The sequence below is a fragment of the Acipenser ruthenus genome, chromosome 3 (assembly GCF_902713425.1).
Source record: "Acipenser ruthenus chromosome 3, fAciRut3.2 maternal haplotype, whole genome shotgun sequence".
NCBI lineage: Eukaryota > Metazoa > Chordata > Actinopteri > Acipenseriformes > Acipenseridae > Acipenser > Acipenser ruthenus.
This window is the reverse complement of record NC_081191.1, coordinates 45,609,276-45,631,567: the sequence shown is the minus strand read 5'-3', so window position 1 is coordinate 45,631,567 and position 22,292 is coordinate 45,609,276. Positions and strand designations below refer to the sequence as shown.

Genomic DNA, 22,292 nt, shown 5'->3' with positions numbered 1-22,292 from the left:
AAATAGTGAGACCATGTGCAGTTACAAAGCGATTCCTCTATTTTCTCCTGATGAAGATGCAGCCAAAACAAAGCGAAAAGACGCGCTACGGTAATGTAACAGTTAATCATTAATCACTTTTAGATACTGTGATGTATTTTGTTTTAATCTGTGATCTTTAATGTTTTTTGTGCATTTTCATTTGCAAGTGAACTGTAACATTAGGGCCTTATCACATACTATATTCTGCAACTTTGGATACTGTTTTAATTTTGGGAACTGCATTGTCGTTGTGTTTTTTTTTTGCTAAATTGCATTACCTTTTACGTTGTATACAGTTCTGTGCATGGGTAACATTTTGATTTAATTTTGCTGTTGGGTCGTTAACAGGGAATTTTACATACTGTTACAATAAGTGAAAAACAGACTAAACCGGACAAGGGTTGGAACGGCCAAAATGAAATAATCAGATATGCGTCGCACGTGTTTAACCATCACTGAAGTCAACATTTTATAGGGTCGGATATGTCAGTGCTGACTGTAAAAGAAACTTACTAGATTCAATGACAACCATTTTGACTGGGTGAATGTTTTTTTTTATTTATTTGAAGACATTGAAAAAGACTTCTAGTTGAAAAGTGTGTTATTGAATCTATTAAGTTTCTTTAGCATGTGATTTGTTGGGTGCAGGTGGTACAGTCGTGTTCTGTTCTGCGACATTGATAGAACAGGTCAGCAAGAAGCAGAAGGGCAGGAGGCTTACCTCCAGACAGAGACATAGATGATGATGAGCAGGAGCAGAGTGAGAGAGGAGACCCCACAGCCAACGATCAGGGTAACAGAGGGCATGAGGACCTTGTCCATGTTCTGGTAGAGAGAAGGAATACACAAAGTGAGGGATGACGGCAGGCTGCCTCATTGTTAAATGTCAAAGATTGTGGAAACTTTTTGTTACTCTGGGATGAACATGGGTTTCTCAAGTTCTTTCAATATTTAAACAAATATTTGTTGATGTTGAATTAGCTGAAAAGGAAAAGTATAATACAGACTGTATTACACTAAAAAAAGAATATAAATATTAGTTTTGTAATTCTGGTGCACATATAATTTAAACTTGCTCTCATATCTAAGACTAATACAGTAATAAATCATTCAAAGACTTTAAAAAAATAATCTTTAGGCACCTGTTTACAATACATAACAATTATTGCATCCCTTTTGAAAGCATGCACTAATCACAGACTAACTGTGTTAAGATCCCAATTAATTAATTTGCTCATGGCATTGACAATGTTCAGCCATGTACATTCAACACATTCTGTCCAGCAAGACTGTTGAACTGAACCAGTATGGAGAAAGCTACACATAATTACAACAGACCAATCTAAAGACCTGGAAGCACAAAAAAACACCAGGTTTAAGATGTTTAAACAGTGCCCCAACCTTCTCAGATATGTTATCATATTTTCTGTTTTGTTTTGATTAACCAGTTTCCAACCTCTTTGTTTCTCCTTTCTGGTCTCCATGGTGACCCTTAAGTATAGCATATCAAACTCAATTGCTACCAGATAATTGCATAGCCTTGCATTTTAACTGCAAAATGAAGTACACATCTTATGAAAATGCATTATGAATAACTTCCTGGTGAGTACTTGTTTTGGTTAATTGCATAAATCTGTTAGGAAATGTGCTATGCAATTCTTGATAAAAAAAAAAATAGTACCAGTATTACACACATAATAATTATAAGAACACTAGTCCAGTAACCAAAAACAAAAAACTCAGGTTGTGCTTTGTTACAATGCAGTGGCGCGGTCATGTTTGATTACAAACAATGCAGTGTTTCCTGCATCATTGCACTATCCACGCTGCGTACGTGTCTAATCACGTGAGATGTGATCAAATTAAAATTCAAAAACAGCTTTTATTGGCTGTACACGTCATTGCACCTGATCAAGTACCGTATTACATGTAGTCAGTTTGCCCCGAAATGATTCTTCTAAGCGGATTGCTTGATTCTTACAAGCAGATTATTTTACATTGGTTGGTATTCAAATGATTTGGTCCCAGTGGTTTTGATCAGTATATGCGGTTGATTCTTATATCCATGATTCTCATAAATGGACTGTACTGTACAAAGAAAATATGGCTGTGTTTTGGGAAGACATCAACAGAGGAGGAGGAAGAGATTCATACTGTACATACGTTTGAACATGCATTTCCATTTGACTTGGACTTCTTAAAAATGGAATTTAGATTGTCTTCTAAAAATAACAAACTTAAGTACCGTGCCTATTTAAACACAGTATGTGCTTATGTGTATTTGTACGTGGGTGTTTGTGTCTGTGCGTTTTGTGTGTGTTGGTGTACTTTTTATCTGCATTTTGTCTCTAAACTGCCAATAATATTAGTTGACCGCAGTTTTACGCAACTGATTATACAGAAAGAGATCTGACCGGTACATCTTGTTGCTCATATAGTGATATTTTTCGTTTAATAAAGACTGAATCAGCAAAACAAAGCACTTAAAAATAAAATAATCAGTCATATTCATTCACTGAACAATGTGAATATCGTTTCCTGAATTAACTGTATATACCTGGTTTCAGATCGATCTTCTAAGTCAATGCATAAGACATTTTACAATGCAATAACATATACTCACTGTATTTCATACACTTTGAGTAAAAAAGACAATCTTACATAGAAAACATTTTTTTAATGTTATACAATGTCACAACTCTGCTTTACGTGTTACTGACTGAGGTATATGATTGTACAGTCTGGCCTTCATCACAAACATCGCTTGTAAGCTCGAAACTGATTGGTCCATTCATGGTGTCCATGGAAACATAAGCCCAGAAACGAAGCCCTCAGAAAAGAAAAATGTTTTACTCGACTTACATACGTAATGAATTGTGGATATTACCGCTATTTAACTGTAACAATGCGTTTCACTGGAACATACGAGCACCATAACAGCTTTTTTTTTTCTTTTTAAAAAAACTACTTTAAGCGGCTCATCTGGCAAAGTAGACAGCAATTTAGCCAGCTGCTGGCTGGAAATGAGAAGGCTCTTGCATTCTTGCATTTACCACAGATTACATAGTTTGCCATGTATTTTAATATTGTAGCGTGCACAGAGGAGGGCAGCAGCAGGGCTGGTAAGTGACGTAATCACACACAAAGACATGAGCCCGATATATGCTCCTTGCAAAGGGGCTGGCTCTTTTCTATAGCAGTATCGGTGCTATGCTTTAGTGCGAGAGGTCCCGGGTTTGCGCCCGCCCTCCGCCTGTGTGTGGATTGTCTCGCCCTGTGTGATGCACCTACCCGTGTTAACCGAGATCGCTACATGTTTTTTCATACTTCTCTGGGCTTTACAATGCTTACATGTGCTTTATCATGCTTTCATTATGTTTTATTACACTTTGCTATATTTTTACGACAGGAAACTTTTATAAGGGTATTGCTCACTGGGTAATTCAATATGGTGACAAGATTAACCATTGAACACCACAGACATCCTTGTGACTATGCTAAAACATTTCTCAAGATTGCTATATCCTGATGTAACTATCACTGACACTGTTATCTGCTGTATTACTGAATCGTATTGTGTCACACTTGTACTTGCTTGAACCAAAGTCATTGTATTTACCTTGCTCTTAATTGTACTTGCTCTTAATTGTACTTTGTTTACGACTGTAAGTCGCCCAGGATAAGGGCGTCTGCTAAGAAATAAATAAATAATAATAATAATAATCTTACATAACAAAATGGAAACTGAAAGAACACCAAATAAAATATCTACACGTTTTAGCACAGTAAACAGGGACCAGGGAGTACACAGTTTGGATTTGTTAATCTGGCCATTATTTTGAACTGTTCCAAAGCACCAAATAATCAATTGCATGAATAATAAAATAAAATGTTGTCACAGTGGTAAACTCTCCTGTTTGTTTTAAATGGTGGATTTTTCTGCAATGACTCAGTGGATTTAGTTCACTAGTGGTGTGTAAAAAAATGATGGTACTCTTTAGTTAAAAACAGTATGATGAAATCAATCAATGAAACAAATAAGAAAATTAATATTTCTGGTTCGTTAGATAGCACAAGCTAAGCAATCATGAACATGTACAAAACAGATCTGCTCCGGTAATTTAAAAGGATAGTGCCACTGCAGAGAAGGGGTTCTGAAAGAAGACCGTCTGCCAGCTGTAATGTAGCTAAGCAACATGAACATCTCAAGTTGTAATAATGGTTTCTGAAGGAAGGTGTATGCAGCAAGCAATCTGTCTGTATAACATTTACATCAGAGTGAAAGCGGTATATCTCTCCTTTCTTTAGCCTTGAACAAAGAAGAATTAGCGGGGACTTGATTGAAGTCTTTACAATCTTAAAAAGGAATTGACTAAATGAACCCTGACCAATACTTTAAATGCACCACAGAAACCAGAGGACCAGGGGTCACAGTTGGAAATTATGTGGAAATAGACTTTGCACATAAGGTTGGATTAATTCAATTACACAGAAAGTGGTGATGGTATGCAATGTGCTACCTAGTCATGTTGTTCAGGAAGAATTACAAGGATCCTTTAAAACTCAACTTGACAAAATTCTGAGATCAATCAGCTACTAAGAACAATTAGAGTCTGACTCATCAGCTCAATTTTCACAGCGCCGCCCACATTCAACAACTCTTTCCCAATGAAGCCCACTTTGTGAGAGTTGAGGCACGGGCTCGAGCCTCAAAGATGGGAGATGGGGAAGAGCATCGCTGAGGAGGCGGCCGAGCAAACCAAGCAGACAAGAAAGATAGCACACCCTGGGGTTTAAATAGGGACTGTTTAGTGGATGACAGAGTTATTGCTACACTTCTTGAACTTCAATCTGGTCCACCGAATCAGAACAGGATGGCAGTAGCACCCGCTGACGACGAGAGCTCCACTTTACGAGCCATCCTCCCAGCACTGATCAGACCCTTGTTTTACTGCGAGTGCTCCGAGGGGCTCGCTAATCTAACACTTCGAGGTCTAGCTTCAAGCAACTATGTCAGGCCCTGCTCGGTGGATAATTGGTTTAGTTTATAGTCTGTCTGCCTCCACTTTTGATTCATATGCAAGACCAACTTAATTACATTCACTTAATTAACCTGTGCTACTTTAATCAAATAGAAAGGAGTGAGGCTGATTGAAAAGTGCACTGAATTGGGACACAGGAGATTTAGACCATCTTTTACAATCTTTTTTGGATTATGTAAAAAAGAATTAAACATGGGTAATACAACATGATTTGTGTGCATTAGATAAGCTTAAAATGTATAAAAATGAAACACTGCACATGGTAGCAAAAACAACAGACATTAGAAAAAAGCTTGGTTGTAGATTTTGAGTAAGGATTGCTAACATTTTAATGTCAGCGAAATGTGGTACTCTTTTCTGGCTATGAAACATAATGCACAAAGGTTTTTAAATAGTTGTTTTAAACACCTTTACGGTGCAGTGCAAAGGTTGAAAGTGCAAAGTGTACCAATTTGTTGCTATCGGATATTAGCTGGTATGCAGGGTTAGAAACTCCCACTCGCCTGAGGGAAATTAAATCTGATGAGGACTAGTTGATGTCTGTCAGTAGTCCTCTGAGCGAGTACTTAAAAGAAATGTACACATATACTCTCACGTTCATGGTCTTGCGTTAAAACAATGCAGGAAAGTCTTTTTTTTAACAGGGTATAGCAGTGGTGAATAGGCATTCATAATGCTTACAAAACAGTAACTCGGAACTGAAACCTTCCTTCATCTCTCCTGCAATGCCAACCCCACTTAATGATGTTTTACATCCCCTCTGCGCGGGATGCAAAGTTTATTGGGCGTTTGAATTTACTGAAACACGCTGCATCTTTGTAGTAAGTATAAAGTCATTTTACAAAAATTTGGAGATTTATACTGGGTTGCGACCCCCCACCACAAAAGAAAAACAAATGTCCGGTTTTGAAAAAATTGAAAGTTGGCAACCCTAGGTTTGAGTGTTGTTTGACTGGTTAGTCAAGGGGATTCATTGGTCATTCCAAAAAAATATATACATTATGAAAGACCATGGAACTTGTGAGATGCTTGATAAATAAAGCATCTGAGTGTATTTGAAGAGCATAAGAATTCGGGGATTCTGTACAGGTGGAATGTTAAGGTTAGCTCAGAAACTAAAAACACAGCAGGATAGAAGGTCTTTGCTGTGATAGAGGCCCTTCACTGACTGAACAAAAACATTAAGAATAAGTGTTCCTTATTCTATTTTTGGTAAACAGTAATTAGATCCAGTATTAATTGTTAACAAAAAGAGGCCAAACCACGCAGACCATAGTGAGTGTCCAAAGGGAAAGGGGTTTCATATAACTAAACGGTGACCCCACAAAATATAGAAATGTCAGACACCTGTCCTGTTTGACTATAACTCTAAAAATCATTATTATGCCTTCAAAGGGATTTTGTGTTCAAATCTGGGAAAACGTCAATATTATAAAAGTCCGTTTTTTGCGCCTTTATTATTAGGATTGATGCAGCAAGCAAAAGAATGTTATTCGACTATACACTATACTGGGATCCAAATGATGTAATGATCCTTATTGCCTCACTTGCTGGTCAGGTGGTGGTGTTGGGGGGAGGTGGAGTTGTTTTTTGTTTCTTTTCTTTCAACTAACTCGACCAGCCTGCACAAAAAGCCTGTTAGTAAATAGGGTATTCTGTAGCTTTAAGAGCTTCCAGTGCAGATGTTGTTTCCAAGGCAACCCATGAACAAAATGTATTAGGGGCAGTTTCCAGTCTAATAATAACCACTCTTCCTCAATGAAAATTCTGCACAAAGGCGCTGCCATGAATACAGAAATAAAGACCAATAGACTTTTTTTTCTTCCAAATGCTTGAAAATGTGTGCAATCCATTGACAGCGATTCATTGCATTTAATTTCAATTATATATGATTAATATATCAGAGTAATTAATTGTAACCAGTGTACTTATGTTATACAAATATAACTATCCACAAAAACAAGAATTATCCTAATAAACAGACAAACATCTACTAACGCGTTGAAGGTGCATTTTTTGCACAAACAAATAATTGTAAACGGGGTACATGAAAGAACCTGCAATTATTTAATACACATGGGATGACAAAAATAACGTTGCCACTATCAATGCAATAAAACGTATCAAAGCTGCAATACGTTACTTGACACGTATTTGTACTACGACTATATCAATAGTTCTGATATATGCAAATTAACCATATTTTCATTAACAACACCACAATAACCAAGATTTTTTATTATTATTATTTTTAAAGATACAGTTTCAGCTATTGCAGTAGCAAAAAGAAAAGTAATACATAAATACTGCAAATTAAACCGTTAACTGTGTTACAAGGTTGTTTTTTTTTTTTTAAATCAAAAGACGGTATATTCATAGGCAGTAAATACGTGATGGGTAAAAAAAAGAAAAAAAAACGCCGCAAAAGAATGGATGAGAGATCTCAGAGATTGAGTACGAAATGATCTCTTGATATAGATTCCTCGTGATGGTTATGTACTCCTTTTTTAATACACTAAATATACCTTTGTGTTTATGAAAATGTAGGTGTTAAACTTACCATATCAGGATTTAGCCGTGCTAAAATGGCGAAGGTGGAGAGTCTGTCACAGACACATTTGGTTCTGAACGAATTAACTGGGATCGCTCTGCAGCCTCTGGTAGACCAGGCTCCAAGCGGCGAGGTGCTAGACAGAGAGAAGAGAAAACAGCTCAGCATTACTAGACAAGGGCATTGGGCAGAAACCCCCTAAATTAGATCACGCCAAAAAATTGCAACGTACACTATTAACCAAACCACTACGTGTATTAAAATATACAGATTGTTTATTTATTTATTTATTTATTTTTTGGAAAGACAACTTTCCAAAAAATAAAATACAGTAAGCTTACACTAAAGGTACCAGCGCCGACTGGAATACAAACAGAAAAACATATTGGTAAAACGTAGATATACACAGAATACATGCATGATGTACATACTAATGTTTACTTTAGTTGAATTAACAGAACATGTGAGAATGCAGTAACAAAACAAGTTTAAAAAAAAATCTCTCTCTCTTTGTTCTGCACTTAAAAGTAAAATGGGCGGGCATCAGACCTTACAGAAATGTGATAGCAACCGTAAGTAGGGACATAACTTTAAAAAGTTTATAATTAAAGTGTTTTAGAATGTTCCCCAGTTTCCAAAGGAAAACAAGGCATGGGACATTTTTAACCTAAAATAATTGTATTGAAACACATAGGAAAAAGTGACTGCATTTTAGAGACAAATCCCAGCTTTTTAATTAGGTACTGTATGCAGAACAGAATATGAACACAACATGAAAAACACCTCTGTCATACTCTCAGCGCTGTCCCACAGCCCCAAGCAACATTCAGTTCTGCTCAATACCGTGATTTTGAGGACGTTTTGCTTTTCTGGTTTAAAAATGTCCGTGATCAGAATGACCACTATAATTAGCACAGCAGCTCAGACATACATTTTCACTGTATACTTTTTAAAGGTTCACTTAAAACTGAATTTTCAATAAAATACACAGTGCTTTTAAATGTATAATACTTTTCATTGTACTGTAATTGAAATTGGATTTTAGTGTCATTGTAACAGAATGCATTTGGCTGAGATTCCTGATAATAATAATTACTGATAAGACAGGGGTGCAAATTTGACAAATTGCGCCAGATTCTAGCACCAGGGTACCTCATATAGTGCCAGCAAAATTCAAATTTGGCGCCAGTAGACATGTTTTAATTCTTTAGCAACCATAGATGATGATAGCTTATCATTGGTGTGGACTACTCGCATGACCCACCCACACTCATCCACATAAACACTAAAGAAGGTTCCTGTTGTGTGGGATGTTGTGAGGGAGGTTTGATAATTTAGCACCAGTAGGCTCTCTGGTGTCATCTTAAATCAGTCATGAAATATTAAATGTCACATATGACGGCACTCTCCCATCTAAATGCAGTATTTCATTTTACTAATACATTGAAATTCATCTGAGGGTTAAAGGCAACTGACTTTATTTTACAAGATAAAGCTTTTAATAAATGGTGAGTGGCTGCATACGTCAGGACCTTATTAAGGCAATATTTTTTTCACTTTTATCACAGATTTCACGCTTTCCGTGAAATGTACCCATTGCTGAATAATATGTAATTCCCTGTGAAAATTCCCATTTCTGAAAGAATAGGGTAAATATGCATATTCTATATCACATAAAAATAAATACAGCAACCATTTGCCTTATTGATACACAACCTGTTACACTGCATGTAGAAACGTGGCAGATTGAGAACAGCAGAACTCAGTTCACATATGGCATCTGCACCAGGAAAGCAGTCTGTGAAATGTTGATCTAATATCAAACTGGGGCAACTGGAACTGGACATTACACAAAGGTCAAAGATCACTTACAGTACATGTGCCACCCTTTTGTATAATTACTTATATAAATACATTCACCGGTGCATATGATGTAGATCTGTGTAGGGTAACTGGTTCCTCTATATCAACCCTCAATTCTTCCATCACTTTGTGCATACCAGTATTTGAATATATCTGATCGGTGTGACAGGATAGCTTGTGTGATGACGTCAGGCTAGGAAATGAATGGACACAAGGCAGTACGGGCAAATGAAACGATGGCAGCTCTCAGGTATTTATTTTCATATCATAAATACTTTTAAATATCAAAACAAAATAAACGGCACAATGGCCAAAATAACAAACAAACAAACAATGAGTACCTTTCAGGGAAGTAGGTAGCAATCGTTTAGCTTTCTGTCTAGTCGTGCATCGTTTAGCTCTCTGTCTAGTCGTATATCGTTTAGCTCTCTGTCTAGTCGTGTATCGTTTAGCTCTCTGTCTAGTCATGTATCGTTTAGCTCTCTGTCTAGTCCTGTATCGTTTAGCTCTCTGTCTACTCGCGCATCGTTTAGCTCTCTGTCTAGTCGTGTATCGTTTAGCTCTCTGTCTAGTCGTGTATCGTTTAGCTCTCTGTCTAGTCGTGAATCGTTTAGCTCTCTGTCTAGTCGTGCATCGTTTAGCTCTCTGTCTAGTCGTGCATCGTTTAGCTCTCTGTCTAGTCGTGTATCGTTTAGCTCTCTGTCTAGTCGTGTATCGTTTAGCTCTCTGTCTAGTCGTGTATCGTTTAGCTCTCTGTCTAGTCGTGTATCGTTTAGCTCTCTGTCTAGTCGTGTATCGTTTAGCTCTCTGTCTAGTCGTGCATCGTTTAGCTCTCTGTCTAGTCGTGTATCGTTTAGCTCTCTGTCTAGTCCTGTATCGTTTAGCTCTCTGTCTAGTCCTGTATCGTTTAGCTCTCTGTCTACTCGCGCATCGTTTAGCTCTCTGTCTAGTCGTGTATCGTTTAGCTCTCTGTCTAGTCGTGTATCGTTTAGCTCTCTGTCTAGTCGTGAATCGTTTAGCTCTCTGTCTAGTCGTGCATCGTTTAGCTCTCTGTCTAGTCGTGTATCGTTTGGCTCTCTGTCTAGTCGTGTATCGTTTGGCTCTCTGTCTAGTCGTGTATCGTTTAGCTCTCTGTCTAGTCCTGTATTGTTTAGATCTCTGTCTAGTCGTGCATCGTTGGGCTCTCTGTCTAGTCGTGCATCGTTTGGCTCTCTGTCTAGTCGTGTATCATTTAGCTCTCTGTCTAGTCGTGTATCGTTTAGCTCTCTGTCTAGTCCTGTATCGTTTAGCTCTCTGTCTAGTCGTGTATCATTTAGCTCTCTGTCTAGTCGTGTATCGTTTAGCTCTCTGTCTAGTCCTGTATCGTTTAGCTCTCTGTCTAGTCGTGCATCGTTTGGCTCTCTGTCTAGTCGTGTATCATTTAGCTCTCTGTCTAGTCGTGCATCGTTTAGCTCTCTGTCTAGTCGTGTATCGTTTAGCTCTCTGTCTAGTCGTCTATCATTTAGCTCTCTGTCTAGTCGTGTATCGTTTAGCTCTCTGTCTAGTCGTGCATCGTTTGGCTCTCTGTCTAGTCGTGTATCGTTTAGCTCTCTGTCTAGTCGTGCATCGTTTAGCTCTCTGTCTAGTCGTGTATCGTTTAGCTCTCTGTCTAGTCGTGCATCGTTTAGCTCTCTGTCTAGTCGTGTATCGTTTAGCTCTCTGTCTAGTCGTGTATCGTTTAGCTCTCTGTCTAGTCGTCTATGACTCAGCTCCACTCTAACAATCGCTCAGCTCCACTCTAACAGCGAAAGCTGATGTGCCCTTTATATATGCAGCCATCTCCAAATCAACAAATCATTCAATTAATCTGGAGATGGCTACATGCACACACGTTTATTAAATCAGTGTAGCTGTCAGCTAATTCAATAATCATGTAGCTTACCAGAGGTACTAAAACACACAAAACAATAACACATAATGGCAGATGGCATTTCCGCCCATCCTACATTTAAACAATAATAAGTGCTTTTCGTTGTCATATATAATACATAATAAATCATAATACTAATACAACACACACACACACACACACACACATATATATAGGGGTGGGGCACCCCGCCACAATCTGTTATTGAAGTAAAAAGCATGGTAATATTATCATGGTGTCCCATACATATTACAATGTATTTATTATGACAAGCCACAGTAAAAATTTTATAAATAAACAGGATACCTCCCTCCCTCTCCAGCACAGTGATAGTCAGTTGATGTTTAAAGGTAAGTCAGTTACCTTTAAACCTCAGATGAATTTGAATTTATTAGTAAAATGAAATATTGCATTTAGATAGTGCCGTCATATGTGACATTTAATATTACATGACTGATTTAAGATGAGAACGGTTTGAAACGGGGTCGTTCATACACTGGGGTATCCTAAAGTTCAGTGGGAATTCAATTCGGAGGATTGCTTTATTGTGCAGCCCTCTGATTAAATGTAACTCCTCTGTTGCTGTGGCTGGGCACTGCAGGAAACAAGACATTTCCCAATAAAACCTTTTTTAATATATACAATAAATAGATCTAATGCATTACCAGTGTTCTATTATTTATAATACACAGGAGCATATGTCACTTGATCCTAAAGCATGACATTTCAAACTGCAATTGCAGCCTGGCTGGAGAACATGCAGTAAAGGCATCTGACAGCGTGAGTACCCCATGGGTAATAAGCCCCAGCATCATTCACTGATCTTGGGCTCTCTGTTAGCTAGGATTTAAACGGGCCATTTAGCAGAACATATCCCCCACCCCCACCTCTCCACATGCCTCTCGTTTGTTGCACTCTTCATCTCTGACTGAGAAAATACTCAAAAGAGCTCAGTTGAGAAAATTATGTCTCTGCCATTCTCATCCTTTCCCACTTATTGAACTTGTATGAACTGGCCAGACATTAGGGTGTGTTTTAATGGCGTACTTGAAAGAATCCTTAAATTGGCTTGGAGATGATTTCACTTCTTCCGTGATCATTGTGGGGTTTAAGTTTCCGTTTTGCTTATGCATTTTGTCAATCTTGAGAGGGCATTAGACGTGCACACATTTTGAAACACAGTAATACCCGGTAAATAACAAAAACGACTTCAGACTACTTGCAAGCCCCTAAATTAAATATATTGAGTTGTTTATTTCTGGTATGGCAACTTTATTGGGATAGCTTCTTCTTGCTGAAAAAAAATTGTGCTTATGCAAATTGTGTTAAAGAGCTTGAACGTCTTCTGCTGGTTCTGTGACACCGCCTGATTTCAGTAAGTTGTACTTTTAACACACGCTGAGGCACCTAGTAAAGTTAGAGCCCTTAAGTGAATATGGTTTGCATCCCTTGAGGTATTTTGTCATGTCATTTGCATACATTTCCACACATTAACATTATTCATTATATTTAAATGACTCGAACACAGTACTTTTTCCCACACGCTAGGTTGCCTGCCGCTGGTTAGTGAATACAGCAGGTGTACAAAGCATGCAGTCAAGGGGCTTACTGCTTGCAAAATACGTTACCGCTGTTTAGTGAATGAGGCCCCTTGTGAAAATACTGTAGACCAGTATTCTGCCAGGGGACACATTGGATGCATAGGTTATTAAGGGTTTAATGATGCACGGCCAGTTCCCAGAAGCACATCATTAAATGTTTCCTCTACCCACCCAAAACCTACCTTAGCATGTGCTGCTTGCTCAATTGAAAGTTAGTCTATCTGCCCCATTGTACACACCCCAATCACACATGCTGAAACATACACACATGGATTTCATTTTTTATACCTTTCACACATAAATATATAATTTTACCTAGCATACACTTGTCATGTAGTCTTATCCAAATGTTTCCTAAGCGTTTTACTGTTACCAACCAACCACATGGCTTTTAAAATCACAAGTGAGATCCAGAAATAGGGTCTCACATTGCAGGTGTTTTCATAACATTCCTATGGAAGGGCAACTGAAAGATCTGGAAATAATACTTTTGGATGAGAATGTCAGCATGATCCCACCACATGCCTGGAATTAAGCTAGTTTGAATTTAGACTCACCATTTGTTAAATAAACAAAGTGATGTAAATTAAATAACACTTATCCAGAGTGGAGCAAATGACAAAATCCTGTTTTTCAACAATAAAAAACAAAAGCACACTGTTTTGTCAGCCTAATAAAACCCAAACCGTTTCTTCAAAATTGTATCAGTCTAAGAAAAATGCCCACTAAATGATATTAAATGACAACAAAATAGAAAATGTGCAACAAGGTTAAGAAAACAACCAGTTGGTGATACAAGAGGCAGTATACTGCTCCCTTTTACACATATTCCCTTAGGAAAAATTACTGTAGTAAAAGCATAACAAAGTGTAATAAAGGATAGTGTAAACATGATAAAGCATAGGGCAAGCATAGGTAAGCATTGTTGAGAACAGCAAGGTATTGTAAAGCATATTAATAAACATTGCAAACCTGGGTAAACTATGGTAAATACATAGTATAACAATGGGAAAGGTATGGTAAAACTGCAAAAATAACAATTTAAAAAAATACCATGATGGTTTCCATCAATTATCATAACTTTATAACACATTGTTTGCAATCAACACAACTAAGTCTTAATTGTCTGATCTACAGTCAATTTTCTTTTTTTCATTCGATAACCTTTGCAATGTATTGTTTGCATCCTGAAATAGGAGACAATAGTCTGATAGTTTATTAGATCTGTTGTTACAGTAATCTGTGGGGTTTATTTAAATCTTAGATCAGTGGTTCTCAAAGATGTGCCCTTGGGCTAAACAGTGCCCCTGAGACCAGAGTGACACTAAATGACATAATCTAGAACACTGATGTACAATAATGATGTAGAACAGGAACAAAAGCCATTGCAAAGTCCTGCTCTGTGCTGACTGATCTCGGCTTTTGTGCCAATCTGATAAATATGTAATGTAATGTAATTTTAAGTCACATTTTGGAATAAATAGTTGGTTAAGTGTTAAGAAATGAATAGTATAATGCCCTCAACCTTGTGTGAAATGCACGAAATGCATGTGCCTCCAGTGACCAAAAAGACTGAGAACCACTGCTGTATAGACTCTGCTCCTTGGCTGGTATTCTTCCTAGGATCTACATCATAGCATTCCTCTTAATACCTTGTCAATTACCTCCCGCCATGCTATTACATGTTGTTGCAGGGTTTTAATATAGTATATAGTTTAAGGACACCTCACAAATTCACTGTCCTTAATATTTCATGATTTTTTGATGTTTACAGTAAGTTAAATACTGATACTGAGGGATTACTGTAGGAGGAAAAAAATAATCAGCACACACAATGATACACCATTGTATCTGTGCAGGATCTGTATGGTCTTAGTGCTGTATACAATGTATATATATATATATATATATATATATATATATATATATATATATATATATATATATATATATATACACACACACATTGCTGTGCAAAAGTCTTAGACTACACATGTTGCATTTTTCTACTCTGATGCATTATCAGCATCAACAATTGACTCAAAGCCTCCACTAGTGTTTTCTACTATTATAACAACCTTGACTTGCATAAAGAAGGAAAAACATTGAGTGAAATAGCTCGCATCACTTGATTTTCAAGGTGTCGTATCTGAAGCATGATCAACAAGTACAAAGAAACATCATCTGTAATTGACAAACCCAGGGCTGGAAAACCCAAAAAGCTGTCTAACAAGGATGAGCAATACTTGAAGATAGGAGGCTGTGTGGTCCAGTGGTTAAAGAAAAGGGCTTGTAACCAGGAGGTCCCCGGTTCAAATCCCACCTCAGCCACTGACTCGTTGTGTGACCCTGAGCAAGTCACTTAACCTACTTGTGCTCCGTCTTTCGGGTGAGACATAGTTGTAAGTGACTCTGCAGCTGATACATAATGACAATGGACAATGACACCTGTGCCTTCTACCACTTCTGTTGTCAATTCAACACTTGTCTTTGTTCTATTCCTTAAGGATATTATCTTCAAGTATTGCTCATCCTTGTTAGACAGTCTTCCAGGCCTGGGTTTGTCAATTACAGATGATGTTTCTCTGTACTTGTTGATTATGCTTTGGATACCACACCTTGAAAATCAAGTGATGAGAGCTATTTCACTCAATGTTTTTCTTTCTTGTGCAAGTCAAAGTTGTTATAATAGTAGAAAACACTAGTGGAGGCTTTGAGTAAATTGTTGATGCTCACAATGTATCAGAGTAGAAAAATGCAACATGTCTAAAACTTTTGCACAGCAGTGTGTATGTATATATATATATATATATATCAAATTCTCCTACTGGAGGATGCAAGCTTGCCCATGTTTACTGGATGCCAAGGAGCAATGTGAAAGTAATGCTCAGTTTTTTTTTTTTAATTGCAGAAGGTGAAACATATCACCCAACAAGCGTAGACACCCCCACACTAATTGACTCAGGTACAAGCTCACAGGGCAGAGCTGAAATTTAAATCTCCAGTGTTTCTGAGGGCGTAGATGGGCACCACAGCACATACTGGCTACAGTTCAACAAGTTTCACAGAGGAGCTGCTGTGCGGCTGGTTAATTACTCATGATGAACACCCTTGACAAGCAATGCACATCAGTAAAGCCAAATAAGTGCAGATTTTTAGTTTTCAATTTATCCATGAAATATTAACTTATTAGTCATAATGCCTGCCATAATAAATGTTGATTTCAATTGGCTCGTTTTTTTCTAAATACGTTATTAGAGCAGATTTACTTTTTTTTTTGCACACACTTTAATCCAAGAGGCTGAACCAAATTACTGTCTGGGTCCAGCCTAATAACACAAGTGTACATATCTATCTATATGCAAATGTCCCATCTGCATTTTGTTTAAAGAGCACAGGAAAACTGCAGATTTTTTTTTTTTTTTTTTGCCCTCAAAGGAATAATAATTAACATTTCAATAAAATGTTATTCTAAAATCATGACTCAATCATGAAATATGTTTTGTAGTTTCTATTAAAATGTATATTAAAGCAAGGCAATGAACCCTGTATTTGCCAATAGCACACTTTTTTTAGCTTTTTAGCTTATTTCTTTGAACAATTCTTATTGACAACAGCAATGTAATCATAAAAAAAACATACCAATAAGAAATAGGAAATAACTATGAGTCCTGTTGACGAAAAGGTCAACGTGGACAGTCCCAATGAAGCTCATCAATAAACGCATTGCTTACGTCCTTTAACTTTCTGCAGAAGCTCCTTGTAATGGAGACAGCACATTGAGTTCCTGAGCTGCAGAACATTCCAAATAGATTAAACCATGTCCTACTCACATGTCTGTCTCGTCCCAGGAAATGCAGGTCTGATTCGTGGTGCCCTATTCAGAGATAGAATAAAAGCAAAGGGTTGAATGAATTACAAACGTCTGGGAAATAACTGATGCACTTTTGTTATAAGACAAGCCATTCTCTTATCAAACAAACAATTTTTTTTTTATTTACTGTGCTTACAATTATAAATCTTAGACACACTTACATATGCTTTAACAAATCAGTTATTGATTAAAAACAAAATGATGTTTTTTTTTTTTTTGTTTTTTTTTTAACTCTTGTCTATGTGTTGTGAATCTGGGGACTGTATTCTGTTTTCCAAGTTCCCCAATTTCAGACATTTTGTAATACATTGTCTGTTCTTTATCTTCAAACTTGACTGTTTATCTATTGTTATGACCCTGCAAATACAACATGGAAAGCACATATCCAGTTATAATAAAATATATAGGACACTGAAGAAATTGAAGAAATTAAGAGATGACTAGAAGTTCTTGAATTGAAATAACACTGCAAAATCACCCAGACCCATTGTAAACATCCTTTATGAATCTTCAACTTGAGTGTCTGGCAGTGTGTGTGTGTGTGTGTGTGTTTATATGTGTGGGCTCATTTATAGTGCTTTCTGGGTCAAAAAGTCCCCACAAGGTAAAAAAGCTGACAAAACCTACACTATAAAGACATAGGCCATGTCCCTTTAATGTTTAAACATGAACTTTCATTATTGTGTCCCTTCTGGAGTTTAGAATAGTTAATCTGCACAATAAGGGAATCAATGCAAAGTCCACACAAACTCTATAAACAAACGCATGTGTGCTGCTGCTTTGTTAAAAGGCGGTACTTACGTTATAGAGATGGGAAAACTCAATCTCCAGCGGAGTGGCCAGAGGATTAGGAGTCGGCTTTATTATGACTGAAATCACCCTGGAGTTCAGCACGGTATTGTTCCTGAGAGGTTAGAATACAGATGAAAAATGGAAACAATTTAAATAAAGCACAGGGTGAGCTTTCATCTTTCATTTCTTTCAAAGCTTTTTTCCCATAATAGCCCTTTTTGGACTTTTGATACAGCTCAGTTCTCAGTGGACTTGGATCTACGCCACGAAACCCACCATCACAGCTATATAATGACACTCCCTATAAAGAGATCTAAAATTTGAAAGGTCTGCTAAAGAACCCTTTGAAATACTCAAACATTTTTAAAGAATCGTGGGGGTTATTGCAGATGACCATTGCCAAGGGCTCTTAATGGTACACTTTAAGGGTTCCACATAAAAGATCAATCACGGAACCTTGAAAGTTTTTATTAAAATAATTTTGTATAACTTCATGGAACAAGGAGTGAACAAGCTGTGCTTTATATGTGCTGTAGATAGCTTGATAGTTTTATTTTTTCATGTGATGTCACTGAGAAGGGCAGTTAGTGTCTAAAGGGCAGAGAAAGTTCTGGGAGCGCAGAGAGAAAACACAGCCTGCTTCAGAGAAACTTGAAAGAAAGGTAAGAAAGACATGGGAAAATGCTGTAAATCCGATAGTATATATATAATGTTTTTATAACATTCATAAATATCAAGAAACAAGTGGATATAAGCAGATACTATTTCATGAACTAAATGTATCAGGTATTTTTTTTCCTTATTACGGATGAAAATGGAATGAAAACTAATATTTTATTTATAAATATTTATTTTGAGAAAATAATCGAGAGTAGTGTTCATTATTGCTTATAAAGACCCTGAGATAAACGTGTATTATGTCATTGCAATCACTCAGGTGAAACAATGTCTTGTAATTTGCCCAAACATCAATATGTTTCAACAAAACTTAGAGGAAGTATTGTAAGGTCCTTCGGGTCATAAAATAACACATTTTTACACATGTATCTCTAAGCAAAATATATAATAAAAAAATACTTAACTTAAAAAAGTATATATATATATATATATATATATATATATATAGTAACATAGCTGTATTGTTTAATTTAATTTGTTAATTGTTTTATTGTTTAATTATCCCCTGCACCTGGGCGGTAATTGTAAATTAGGACCAGGTGCAGGGTATAAAAGAGAGACAGTTAGTTTGCTCAGGGCTGCTTCCAAGCAGTCAATAAAAGGACAAAGAAGTAAGTTTATAGAACGGTGTGTGTTGGTGTTTAGCAGGTAAACGGCTTAGCCGTCCTGCCCATTAGTTAAGGTTCCTGTATGTTTAGTTAGTGCTCATTTAAGAGCTAGGTGTTTATTTTGTGTTTTATTTGATTTTGTGTTTATTAAAAATAGAGCGTCAGCGTGTAAAAAATCCATTCTTGTGTCCTGGGTCTATTCTTAAAGGGGCAAAGAACTGTGAGTGGTGCGATTCTTGTTACAATATATATATATATATATATATATATATATATATATATATATATATATATTGTGTTGAAAAAAAAGCAAAATGTTTCTATGGTTTCTGAAGTACTTTATGATGTTCCCCAGAGTGTTCTGAAAAAAAGGACATAATTTCCAAGATGCTACTGTAAAAAATAGATTTTTTTGATTTTTTATAGCAGGAGAGTCAAATACAACCAAAAAAAGCCTGGTCCTGGGGGAGCATCCCACTGAAAAATGCTTGGTCCTGAAAGGGTTAACACCTTAACACCACTGAGGAGATAAATAGCATCGAATGGAACAAGTGGAATAGAAAATGAATAGCCTTACCTTTGCAGATAAAGAACACTGCCCAGGTTTCTGTACAGAACAGTTCCAATCACGAAAACAGAGGAGTCATCCGCATCTGGAATAATACAAATAATAATAATAATAATAAATGAGTTAGATGTGAAGGCAGCCAGTTAACTAGAACTAATTACTGTGAATCGGTAAAGTTGAAAGAATAAAAAAAGCTGTGCTGTGAAAAACAAAATAATACTGTAAGCAGGCACGCAGAACATTGCAGCGTGGTGCTAATTGTGTCTTGTTTGCTGTTATTGAAATCCAGCTAAAGTGGTACTGTAAAATCAAGCTGGTAAAGGGCAACAGAAAACACTTAGAACCATGCTCTGCCACAGCCCCCAATAAACAGCGAGAGGCTGATGAAGGCGATCAATGCCATTGCAAGACTGCAGGAGCTCATTCCAGCACAATAATTATTTAAAATTGCACTAAATCGGTTTTTGTTGACCTTGAAATTATCTAAGCTGTTTCCTTAACAAACTTGATGAGAAAGAAGCTCGTCTATCTCTCTTTTTGCCACTCTGTGTCAAAGTGTGAGTTGTTTATGTTAGATAACCTTCTTTAACTCTCATAAGGACACATCGGAAAACTGACTACTCCTGGTAACCTGGGGTCCAAAAGGACCCCAGCATAAAACAACATATAACTAACAACTGGAGTAAATGAATGAATGAAAATGTGTACATGAACACTTTATTTTGCTTTTCCTTTATTTCTAGCCATCGTTTGGTATAATGTGTTATTTATGCTATGCAAAATGGATAAGACGCCCAATGCGCACAGCTGTCTCCTAGCAAGTGAAGGCACCACTGTATTCTGGATGCTGTAGTTTATTCTAGGAACATGTCATGGGCACGTGAGATATCAGTGGAAAGCCCCGAGCCTTTGTGTTAGCAGCACAGCTCTTCTGGCTCCCTGGGTCAGAGTGATTAAAAACCAGCTGGCTTGAAAATAATGAAATAACTCCACACCAAAGCACAGGTGTTGATGAGGCATCCTCTTGCGTTGCTGTCACACAGTAAACGAGTGAATTGCAGGGGTGTGATCTCGGGAGGTCACTCATTTCCCTGCAAAGTCTGTCTGACAAAATAAGCGCAGCGGGATAAGGCTGGCTGAGAGAAGAAAGAATGCCTTGTCTTCTGTATAACAAGCTGCCAGCACTCCAAAGGGCATTCATCAAAATAATATTGTGTTGTAGCAGTAAATAACTACTATCACTGTGGATATTTACTAAAGTCAATGTACAGTAATGTACAGTAAATATGCGATGATGTAAATTTAAATGATGTGATTGTACTCCATGTATGTTTGTAACCTGTTTTGGCTGCTAATCAGGAAAATCAGTTCCACATCCATAATGAGCCATTTTAAAAAGGCGTGGACAGTAATCACAGCAGATCTGTGATGAGGGTTGTATAACTACTACATCCCCAACATATTCTTGTGTGCGATTGCTTACTTGTAATAAACTCTTTTTGGTTGCTGACTGATTTGAGTTTTGTTAAGGAAAATCTTTGTCTGCAAATGGAGCTGTCTCTTTTGGCACAGCAGACCGACAAGCAGCAAGTTGCTCTCTGAACCTGTAGTCCCAAGTTTAGACCTCAATCACTTCTTTATGGCAAATACACTGTAGTTCTGTACTTTCCATTAGATTTTTTGGATGTCAAAATTCTGTTATTTTTCTTTTTTATTGTACCTGCATACAGTTTTTACCTATATCAGAATCATACTTATGTAGCACAATATTACATTTACATTATCTTGTAATGGTCACCAAATGTTTCTGTACACCCTCTATAAACACCAGTGGATGGATGGATGTGTGTGCGCGTGTGTGTGTGTGTGTGTGTGTGCGTGCGTGTGTGTGTGTGCGTGTGTCTGTGTGTTTGACATACCTGGCACTCCCGTGGAGAGGATGCTCTTGGAGATGGTGACCTTGTCCTCTGAATTCCGTGCCCAGTCCACCATCCCCCTCCAGACCTTCTTTGGGAAGCTGATGTCTGTGGCACCATTTGCCGGGCTCTTGTGGATACTCAGAACTGAGGGAGAGAAAGAAGGAGAGAGGGAAAGGGGGTAAGAGAGAAAGGGGGAATATAGATAAAGGGAGGAGAGCAAGAGGGGAGAGTGGTTAAGGAGAAGGGAGTAGGAACAGAGAAAGGGTGGAGAGAGAGAGAGAGAGAGAGAGAGAGAGAGAGAGAGAGAGAGAGAGAGAGAGAGAGAGGCAGAGGAGAGGGGAGAAAGTGAGGGAGAAATTAACAGTTATTTTCTGTTACCATAGGAACCAGAAACAACCACCTTGTATCCTAACATCAGGACAATCAGCCAGCACCTCCATTGTGAGAGTCAATAAATAATGTCTGTATTCTCTGGGATTTGGTCCAGGGCTGGGATACTTGTTTGCCTTTATTTTTTACCTCGGAAGCAGACCCTACTATTTAAGACAATGTTTGAAACTACAGGAGTAGCCTTATGCAAAATAAAAAAATGGACCTTACAATACTTCCTGGCAATGTCAATTGGCCAATTACTGCAATCTAATATTTGTTGGATGGTATTCGGTTAATTTCTATAGCAGTGTAATATCCAAATAATAACTTTGTAATGTCTACAGCAGAATGTGTTACTTATCATTAACTTATCAGCAACAGATCAGAATGAAGGGAGTTGCTAGAATGGTCATGAGATCCTGCAAGTGCAAACATCCAAACAAAGCTTTAAAATCCACTCTTAAATGAATCACTGAAATTGTAAGTGCCACCTT

The 22,292-nt window shown here is 37.4% G+C and overlaps 1 protein-coding gene across 12 annotated transcripts in view; it reads right to left on the bottom strand.

Annotated features, from left to right (window-relative positions):
• Window positions 1-22,292, bottom strand: part of LOC117394686 (adhesion G protein-coupled receptor B1-like) — a 115,335-nt gene that overhangs the window by 34,717 nt on the left and 58,326 nt on the right. For all 12 annotated transcript variants that reach the window (XM_033993128.3, XM_033993129.3, XM_033993131.3 and 9 more), the window contains 6 exons: window positions 21,427-21,570; window positions 19,517-19,592; window positions 17,663-17,765; window positions 16,821-16,864; window positions 7,624-7,750; window positions 743-846 (listed from right to left, as the gene is read on the bottom strand). In XM_033993128.3, the coding sequence (XP_033849019.2) occupies window positions 743-846; window positions 7,624-7,750; window positions 16,821-16,864; window positions 17,663-17,765; window positions 19,517-19,592; window positions 21,427-21,570 (598 nt within the window). The remainder of the gene's footprint in view (window positions 1-742; window positions 847-7,623; window positions 7,751-16,820; window positions 16,865-17,662; window positions 17,766-19,516; window positions 19,593-21,426; window positions 21,571-22,292) is intronic.